At 34.0% G+C, this 9,918-nt stretch overlaps 2 protein-coding genes across 2 annotated transcripts; one reads left to right on the top strand and one right to left on the bottom strand.

The window, feature by feature from the left end:
• Positions 1–1,240: 1,240 nt before the first annotated feature.
• LOC125852781 (pentatricopeptide repeat-containing protein At3g61520, mitochondrial-like) lies at positions 1,241–4,129 on the top strand. Its single transcript, XM_049532470.1, has one exon. It carries the CDS (start codon positions 1,319–1,321, stop codon positions 3,602–3,604), a length of 2,286 nt encoding a protein of 761 aa, XP_049388427.1. The 5' UTR covers positions 1,241–1,318; the 3' UTR covers positions 3,605–4,129.
• A 2,269-nt stretch (positions 4,130–6,398) lies between these two features.
• Positions 6,399–8,247, bottom strand: LOC125852782 (WRKY transcription factor 22-like). Its single transcript, XM_049532471.1, has 3 exons — positions 7,665–8,247; positions 7,442–7,552; positions 6,399–7,307 (listed from the first exon to the last, which is right to left on the bottom strand). Exons 1-3 carry the CDS (start codon positions 8,114–8,116, stop codon positions 6,815–6,817), a joined length of 1,056 nt encoding a protein of 351 aa, XP_049388428.1. The 5' UTR covers positions 8,117–8,247; the 3' UTR covers positions 6,399–6,814.
• Between the last annotated feature and the right edge of the window lie 1,671 nt (positions 8,248–9,918).

Below are 9,918 nucleotides of genomic sequence, written 5' to 3'. Positions count from 1 at the left end.
GCGATCGATAGAGTAATCGAGAGGAACGGTGAATCGGTGATCGCGTAATCGGAGGTCGGGAACGGAGTACCAAGCGTCGGAGACGTGGTCAGAGGTAGAGTTGCCGTCGACGGCTGCCGTCTTGTTGTCGGCCATGGCGGTTAGTTTTTGGAGTGAAGTAGTAGCGGAGGAGTGCAAGTAGAGAAATTGTTTTCGAAGTGGAGATGGTGAAATAATGGGAGTCGAAAATGGGCTATGAAGACGAATGAGGGGTTTTATCAATGATGAGTGAAGTGCCCGCATTTTGACTTCCCTATCGTTAACTCGGTTCGTCAAGGTATATCTACAAAAAAAAAAAAATTATGTTACGAACCATAACTTTCCTTGAAAGGATATGGTTTTTTTTTTTTTCATCACTATTTCATTTATAATTTGATTAAAAAAAACTACGTCTTGTTCAAGTTTATATAAGTAAATCAGTTGTCCATCTCAGAATTTTTTTTTAATGCGAGACTTGTTTAAAATGTGCTCCCTCCCTTTTAATATATTTTTTTTTAAATAGACAAAAGAATAAATGGTAAGATAAACAAATTTCAATACTAAGCTAGCGTTTGGCCATAGATTTTCAGATATTTTTGACAAATATTATTTGGATAAAAATTTGGGTGAAATTTCACCATGTGTTTGACCATAGTATTTGGGAAATATATTTCACCTTTTTAAGAAATATGATTTATACTCATAAGTTCTAAAAACTATCAAAACTAACCATAGGTTTGTATAACATACCACGTGACTTTGTTACCCTAAGCCGATTGTTCATCATTTTCATCAATAACGATATCATCACTTTCATATTCACTGAATATTTCATCATTACTTTGATGTTTACATAAAAAATTATATAAAACAACGCAAACAACTACTATAGAGAGTGTTTTTGTAAAAGATAAAAATTTGGTGTAGAATTTTAATTATTAAAAGTTCCCAAATAATGAGATTTGGCCTACTAGTTTTTTCTAGTATTTGGAAATTTGGGTTATTTGTCAAAAATATTTGCCAAATAATAACAAATTGTATGGACAAACACTATTTGCCAAATTTTTCCCCAAATTTTACTTGAAAAATTTATGGCCAAACAGGCCCTAAGTTCAATCTAGCTGAGTTTTATATTTCCTTCCATTTTTTCTTAAACTCAACAAAATAAAATATAAAATCCTGATAAAAATTCGTCCATTGTCGTTAAAATAAAATTTCATTTGGTAGAGAATAGACCCGCGCATAATTTTATGACCTAAAACTATCCATCCGTACCGCTTCTTCTGAAAATCCGATAACTATGAAACTCGCAGCTGCAAGAAAATCCCTCCTTCATCTTCCCGCGCTGCCGAAAACCGGCAGAATTTCCGGCTTGAGACACTTCTCCGGCGAGATCGACGATACACAGAAACCTCTTCCGCCGCCGCCAACCTCATTTGCCGTTCCCGAAATAGTCTCCCTTCTCAAAACTACCGATCACAATGACTGGATTTCCAACTCGCAGCTGGTTGAATTTATTTATACTCCTCCTTCCCCAACTTCCCTTCTCAAAATAACCCGCCAATTGGGGTCCACTGAAAAAGCTTTACACTTTTTTGAATTCTTTAAGACTCATAGTTCGAGTTCATCATCAAACCCCTCTTCTCTTTCCTTCACATTTCAAGCTATTCTCGAACAAGCAATGCATGAAGAAAAATCTGACGTACCCGGTAAGCTATTGCAACTGTTTTCCTTTGCTAAAGACCGAAAAATCCCTTTATCGATCAATGCTGCGACTCTTCTTATGCGATGCTTTGGGCGGGCCAAAATGCTCGAGGAATCGATAGCTGTGTACAATGAGCTAGACTCGGATTCAAGAAATACAAATGTGGTTAATTTGTTGTTGGATAGTTTGTTTCGTGGAGTGAATATTGATGATGGGTTCAAGGTGCTCGACGAAATGCTCAAAAGGGATAGTGATTTTCCTCCGAACAATAGTACGGTGGATATTGTTCTGGATGCTATGTGGAAGAGAAATTGGGTGGGAAGAAGGATGAGTGTGGAGGAAATTTGTGGACTTCTTGTGAGATTCTTCGAGCATGGTGTGTTCTTGGATGATGTGTGGTTTACTAAATTGATTACCAAGTTTTGTCGAAGTGGGAAGTGTGATAAGGCCTGGGACCTTTTGCATGATATGATGAAGTTGGGTGGTCAGGTGAAAGCCTCTTCATTCAATGCCCTTTTGAGTGGGTTAGGCCGGGAGCATGATTTTCAAAAGATGAATTTGCTTATGAATGAGATGAAGGAAAAGGAAGTTAACCCAGATGTTGTGACATTTGGGATTTTCATCAATCATTTATGCAAATGTTGCAGGGTCGATGAGGCACTTCAGGTGTTCGAGAAGATGGGAAGGAGTGAAACTGATGGTGTTCTTGTTAAGCCAGACGTTGTTCTCTACAATACATTGATTGATGGACTTTGCAAGGTCGGGAAACAAGAAGAAGGGTTAAAGTTGATGGAGAAGATGAGATTGGAGAATGGATATGTACCTAATACTATTACCTACAATTGCTTGATAGATGGTTTCTGCAAAGCAGGTGAGATTGAGAGGTCATTAGAGCTTTTTGACCAGATGAAAAAGGACAGGGTTGTGCCAAATGTCATAACTATGAATACTTTGCTCCATGGAATGTGTAAGTTCGGGAGAGTTAGCAGTGCTATGAGATTTTTTGCTGAGATGCAAGAGAAGGGTTTAAAGGGGAATGTGATCACGTACACGGTCCTCATTACCACTTTTTGTAGTGTCAACAATATTGACAGAGCAATGAGTTTGTTCAATGAAATGTCAGAAAATAGGTGTCTCCCTGATGCCAAAGTATACTACAGTTTGATCATGGGCCTTTGCCAGGCTCGAAGAACAGACGACGCCTCCTGTATTGCTTCAAAGGCGAAAGAAGCTGGGATTGGCTTGGATATTATCTGCTACAATGCTTTGATTGGGGCACTTTGCAGGAAAAATAAGATTGATGAAGCTCATAAGATGCTTAAAGATATGGAAGAGGCAGGTATCAAACCTGACTGTTACACCTACAACACTTTGATATCATATTTCAGCGAGAAGGGGCAATTTACAACTGCCAGTAGAATTATGAAGAGGATGATTGATGATGGTTTTTTGCCTAATGTTGTTACATATGGAGCATTAATTCATGCATATTGCTTAGCTGGAAATCTTGATGAAGCTATGAAAATATTCCAGAATTTGAGTTCGGCTATTAATGTGCCACCAAACACAGTCATATACAATATTTTGATTGACACTCTCTGCAAGAGTGACAAAGTAGAAGCTGCTATTTCTTTGTTGGGTGAAATGAAGGACAAAGGGGTAAGACCAAATACCAAAACATACAATGCCCTCTTTAAAGGTCTTCAGGAGAGGAATTGGGTGGAAAAGGCATTTGAAATAATGGACCAAATGACTGAAAATGCTTGTAATCCTGACTACATTACCATGGAAGTCCTCACTCCATGGCTTTCTGACATTGGTGAAACAGAAAAGTTGCGAAGTTTTGTGGAAGGATACGAGGTTTCTACTTCAACTGCCTAATACTAACTGGAACTGAAGATACTTTCCTAATTCTGCTGTGATGTTCACTGGGCATGTCGAGATTCTTTTGCAGTCAGTTGAGGTCTCATTTGGATAGTTTTCTCGACCTTTTGGCTAAGATCAAATGGAATGTGAGAGGTCTCATTTGGTCTTCAAGCTCTGTGCTGTCATTTGACATACCTGCATTGATGCATAAGTTGTTGTGTAGGTACACAAATCACGTTCTATGAAGACATCTCCATTCATTGCCCTTTGAATGAACTGATTATCATTTGGACACAACAAAATGATGTCACAAATTTGGTGGTCGTGCTGATTTGTATTTTCAAATTTCATCCAAGTTGTAGCTGGTGTAATTGCTGCCTGAAGCACCCTATGTTCTTGGATAATGATTTTATTGATATCTAAATCAAGATAAAGTTGAAATAAAGTTTATATATGCTTATATTGTGCCAACTCTGTACTAAGCTTAATATTTTGGCTTTGAACGTATCTTAATGCTGTTCGTCTTTCCTATACTGATATTTGGTTATCTTGGTTTTCCTTTTGACATGGAGTGAAAATGTGTTCGTCTTTTGATCTCCGTGTATACACAATTCTGAAATCCGAATTTCTGATGGTCTTCTGTATGGAAGACCAGAAGCTATCAATACATTAGTGTTTGTTAGGAAGACTCATACATTAGTGTTCTTCGTGATTTGTATGAATTATGTCCATCTGTTGCTGCAGTTAGTTGTGTTTCTACTAAGTCCAAATTTTGGGTTTGATGAAAAGTTGTGTATTTGACAAGTGAAAGGTATAACGATCAATGAAGTGGGATGAAAAAAAATGAAGATCAAAGTTGAAATCTCAATAGAGTCAAAAAAAGAAAAGCCAAGTGATTCGTTCCCATCTAAGTTTTAGTTGCCAAGAGTTACTCGAATATGTGTTGGTATACTTGATGGAATAGTTGAGGCGTGCACAAGCTGACTAGCATAGGTCAAATGAAATTTTGCATCTTCTTAACTTGTTCCTTCTCTCTCTTTTTGTCCTTTTTGGGGGTTATTGTGGAGGTACTACTCTAACATGTTATTTATACTATTCCCCATATGCTAGAATGTATCTACTAGATTCCAATGTTCTTTTGGTGGGTGCTTCCCTTTTGAAAAGATACGTTTCGTCCTTTCATGCTCTTGTCCACTATGTTCTAGCTGTTGAGAGACTATAGAGACCAATTACCCAAAGTTATAACCTAAAGCTTTATGTCTAATGAGATACGTGTTACGTTATGTTTTTAACTCTGAACTATTTTTCATAATAATATGTTTTATTTATAGCCATAGAAGTCCCATTGTAGTACAATTTTCAACTCAATAAATGGAGTTAATATCTCAAAAGGTCACTCAACTTTGAAAATTTGTTTAGCAAAGTCATTAAACTTTTTTTGTATCAATAAAATCATTCAACTCAGGCTTTTATGTCAATGAAATCACTCAATTTAAACATTTATGTCAATAAAATCCTCAACCAAATTTATCATTAAAAAATAAAATAATTTTTTTTAATCTGATCACAATTAAAATAATAAATAAATAGCTAAAATTACTACTTTATTACAAAATAAATTATTAATAGATAATTTCATCAAATTCATTTGATAAATTAATACTGCTTCATTGCAATGATGCCTACCACTTCATTTGACGGTATAACAACATTTGTTGTGATGATTTAATCAATTTCTTGTTTGTGTGAATGACGTGGGGAATTTTAGGTTCAAGTTTGATAAATTTATCTTTTATTTTCAATTTTATAATGAAATGATAATTTTGAGTCATTTATTTAGTAGCTTAATCATGAACGTAATATAAAAAATAATTTGTTTGTGGTTTAATTTTTTTTTAATGATGAATAAGATTGAGTGATTTTTTTGATACAAAGAACTAAGTTAAGTGATTTTTTTTATACAAAATAAAGTTTAATGACTTTACTAGATAAATTCCTAAAGTTGAGTGACCTTTTGAGATATTATCTCCAGTAAATGTGACAACGTTAGTTGATATCAAGTAAGTGCTTATTTTCAATTGGCTCGATTTCCTTACAAGTAAATCAAATTTAAACTGATCAAGTTAATTATTTCAACTTTAAGAAAAATAAAAGTCAAAAAGATGAATATCGATCCGATAAATTACCTAACTTTGCACATTAGCAAGTTGTAAACTCAGTTGAAAGAATTGAATAAATATTGAAAAAATAAACTTCAACCCTTGAATTTTCACTTTGAATAGACAGAAGTTCCATTAAAACACATCACGTTCACTTTGTACAGAAAATAACGGGATATGAGTCTACATTCTACAATACCCGCATTTAGAGATGTCTAGGAGCTCTAGACAAAGATTTTTTTCTTTTTTCCCGGAGTAAAATTAAAAATATTACTATCTCCATTGGCCACAAGATTAAAGGATATTATGATACATTCTATGTGTCATGACCATTAGATTCAAAAGTTGTTTTTACGTATTAAACGTCACATCAAATCAAAACAGTACAATCAAATTAAAACGGAGGAAGTACTTAAATATACATTAGAGTGATTTGCTCTAATTCAAAAACTCGTTTTCCAAATTTCAATCAAATTTATGTCCAAACACACCAACCTAATTCAATCGATAAGCAAAAATGGTGGTTGTTTGAGGTAAATTTGCCAGCAAATTTCCCAAGATTCTATTTGGTAGGACTCAAAAATCACCAAACATAATTAGTAGCTCAAACACTCAAACACACTAACATGAAACAAGCACCACAAAAGGTATTAAAAAGGTAACACTTGAAAAAACTTAAATCATTGATAATGATTACTAGTACTACAAATTAAAATTACAAAATTTATCAACTAATGGAATTTTTTTACCTCTAATCTCTATGTACCTTATATAATCCAATATAATTAACCTACTAAACAAAGAACATTGGAATCTAACTCTTACTTTTTCCTTTTTCCTCTACTATGATTATGGAGAATGGAATTATACCTTACACGTACAAAAAGAGAACAAAAAATTAAAATTTATAAAAAAAAATTAAAAAAAAGACATGGAGATTTCAAGATTCCTTCTTGCTTTCTATTTTCCTATATCTCTAACGGACAAAAAGATACTCCTACAACTGAAAAAGAACAGTGAAAAAGAAGAAAATCATCAATTTCTTCAACTTTTTTTTTCCGGCAAGTCAAACGCCGCCTGCGGCGGTGGTTGTGGCATTATTTGACATCCATGGAAGCTGCATAGACCCCGGAAGATTATCGGAAAAGCAATCTCCGGTGGCCTGAGCGGCGAGTTCATCTAATCCCTCAAAAAAATCATCACCTGCAGGCTCCATGTTATCTAATCCCATATTTGAACTACCAAATTCGTCATCGTCGTCTTCAAAAATGTCTTCTCTTTCATCCCTGCTGCTTTCGTGCTTCTCCGTCGCCGGTGAATGGCACGCCGGCGAAGATACCGGCGATGAGCTAGTGGGTTTGTTAGAGTCACTTACAGTACCAGCTTCGGAATTCGCCGGCTTCTGACGGGTACTGCCGGCGAGGGAATTCCGGTGAGTAGGCATAGGGTGATTGTGCTCTGCTGTGTAAGTGACAATGAACATATTCGGGTCGGATCTATTTCGCTCCACTTGTTTTCGGGCCAAACAACCCTTTGAGGTACTACACCTGTAATATCCCCTGTTTTAACCCAAAAGGAAGAAAACAGAGTATATCAGAAAAACTTTAATTACTAAAAAAAAAGTAATTAAATTTGTTTAAGTTGTTTTAAACCAACTTCAAAATGTAATTAGAAGAGAAATTAAGGAATTTACCTTGGATATGGAGAGCCTTTGATGGGTTTTTGTCCATATTTTCTCCAAGACCACATGTCAGAAGATAAACCTTCAGCAGGTACTTGGCATACCTTCTTCAATTGATTTTTTCTGAGAAAAAATTATTAAAATGTGTGAAAATAAAAAAATAAAAAAATTACAATATGGGTATATGTAAAAACTAACAAAGGTCTAATCTCTCCATCAAAAAAGTTAAAGTTACCTTCTTTTAGGTCTTGGGCTTTGAACATGTGAAGCACTAGTAGTTGTGGAACCATATACAGAGAGAGGAGACTGTTTGGGTTGTGTTAATCTTGTACTGTTTAGCTGATGAATATGTTGTTGTTTTAGTGTTTGTTGGGGTGATAGATCTTGTAGTCCTCCAAGAACAGAGAGAGGTGAAATGGGTATATTATTACTATTATTTTGAGGAGAAAGAGGTATTTGTTGTGATTTAGGGAAGAAAGGCTTGTAAAGATTATGCAACTCTTCTAAATCACTTATGGGGTTATCAAATCTTGGCACAAATGGATCTTGAAAACTAAAAAAGTTGCCATCTTGTCTTGGTTGGAAGCTGCTGCAACAAGAATTAGTGGTGGCTGTGGTGGTGGCAGCAGCGGTGGAACTAGCGGCGCAGCCTCTGACCACCGCATGTAGATCCCAATCCTCTTCCATTTTGTTAATTTCTCCTTTTTTGGCTATGACCTTGACTTTTTGGTTAGGGAGAGGAAATGCAGAGAGACAAAAGAAGGCGCTGACTTTTGGCTTGAGAGAGAGAGATGGAAAAGGGATCTGAGGAGAGGCATAAATGAGTGGAATACATTTATTATTTATAGAAAGAGATTGTGTGTGATTTGGCTGGTTTTCACTATATGTATGTTTAGAGAGAGAAGGTGGGGGACAACAAATATTTTTCATTTTTGATTTCTATTTGTAACATTGGACCTTTTCTTTTATGAGTTAAATGAGTTTTACTTTTACCCATACTTAGTCCTCACATGTTCAAGATTTGAGTTGTCAAAAGGTGAAATTTATGTACTAATATAATTTCAAAATTAGGGGTAAAGAGTGTATTAATAAAATTAATATATGCATTAACTTTGTATATTAGTACATTTTTACTCTATTGTGTATTGATATAGGTATTACTAATATCATATATTTTTAGGTATTAGACTATGAGTAATGTAAAGAGTTTTCATGCATGCAGTAACAGTAACGTGGTTAAAATCACATTACCCTCAAAAAATAATTTACATAATTGTAAAAGGTGTTTTTGTAAAAAAATATTTTAATATAAAGTATGTTATTTTTAATATATCAAATCAAACGATGCATAAAAAATAATATATATAATTAGATGATACAAGCATTACTAATATAGTTATTAATTGTACTAACAATAGTATTCTTGTAAATTGCATCAATTAATTACTCCATCAACCACCTTTATTTGTCTATGTATTGACATAAACGTTTATTTTTACTTGTTCAGTTTGAAAAAATAAAAGAATACATTTCTCTTCCTTTTTTGGTGATGGGAGACAATATCTCCCTAAATGTCGCTATGATAAAGTTTTTATTTTATGTATTATTTATTAATTTGTAAAAGACATGCTAAGTCAATAGTAAAAATATAAAAGTGGCCAGAGGAAGTATCTAGACAAAATTAAAATATTTGACTAAAAACAAAATTTATGAGAAACGGGAAAATAAAATGAATAACCTAAAATATTTCATAGATATATAAATAACCATAAATTATTTTATTAAAATAAAATAAAATTTTTAAAATTGATTATTTTTAACCAATGAGTTATGACACTTTTTTTTTACAATCTAAAAAGGAAAGTACATACATAACTTGAAGGAGTATAATTTATGCAACATACCACAAATTCTAATTTTAATCATGAAAGTTTATTCAGTTGAACCCTTTTTACTTTTTACATTACTATGCAACAAAAAAGAAAAGTGGAGTAGAATTTTTCCAATAAGATGACAACAATGGTGTTTGCTTTATCTATTTCTCTTATTTACCTTTTTCATAGTCAAGCCATAAAATTTCATCCACCTTTCACATAGGATAAGCAAAGCATTTGCTAGCTAGCTAGCTAACATGTCAACAACTTAACAATTGTTTAATAAAAGTGCTAAGACTTGGTTTGAGTAAGATTCTAAAAAGGAAAAAAGATAAGGATTTTATGGTTTGTTGGTTAGCACAACATATATAAATTTAAATTAATTTATTGTAGTGTGTTCAACTATTCAAAGGGACTTATCTTTTGTCCTCATCTTAATTTTAAAAAAAAATTAAAAATGTTTCTTTTTGTTGGTGGTTTTGGAGGGGGTTGACTCTTAATATTGTCAAAGGGCTATGGTGGTTTTGGAGGGAATTGGAAAAGGTCCACGCGGTATGTGTATACACGCTCTCACATCGAGTCTCGTGAGTGCGTGCACTTACCGACAAAAACAAG

This window comes from Solanum stenotomum, unplaced genomic scaffold (genome assembly GCF_019186545.1).
Source record: "Solanum stenotomum isolate F172 unplaced genomic scaffold, ASM1918654v1 scaffold5038, whole genome shotgun sequence".
NCBI lineage: Eukaryota > Viridiplantae > Streptophyta > Magnoliopsida > Solanales > Solanaceae > Solanum > Solanum stenotomum.
The sequence above is the reverse complement of the archived record's forward strand: the minus strand, read 5'-3'. Positions and strand labels throughout refer to the sequence as shown.

Coding starts and splice junctions, on each gene's coding strand:
- LOC125852782 (XM_049532471.1), bottom strand. CDS start 8,116: ATGGAAGAGGATTGGGATCTACATGCGGTGGTCAGAGGCTGCGCCGCT. Junction 7,553..7,664: donor AGCCCAAGACCTAAAAGAAG/GTAACTTTAACT, acceptor ATTTTTTCTCAG/AAAAAATCAATTGAAGAAGG. Junction 7,308..7,441: donor AAAGGCTCTCCATATCCAAG/GTAAATTCCTTA, acceptor GGGTTAAAACAG/GGGATATTACAGGTGTAGTA.
- LOC125852781 (XM_049532470.1), top strand. CDS start 1,319: ATGAAACTCGCAGCTGCAAGAAAATCCCTCCTTCATCTTCCCGCGCTG.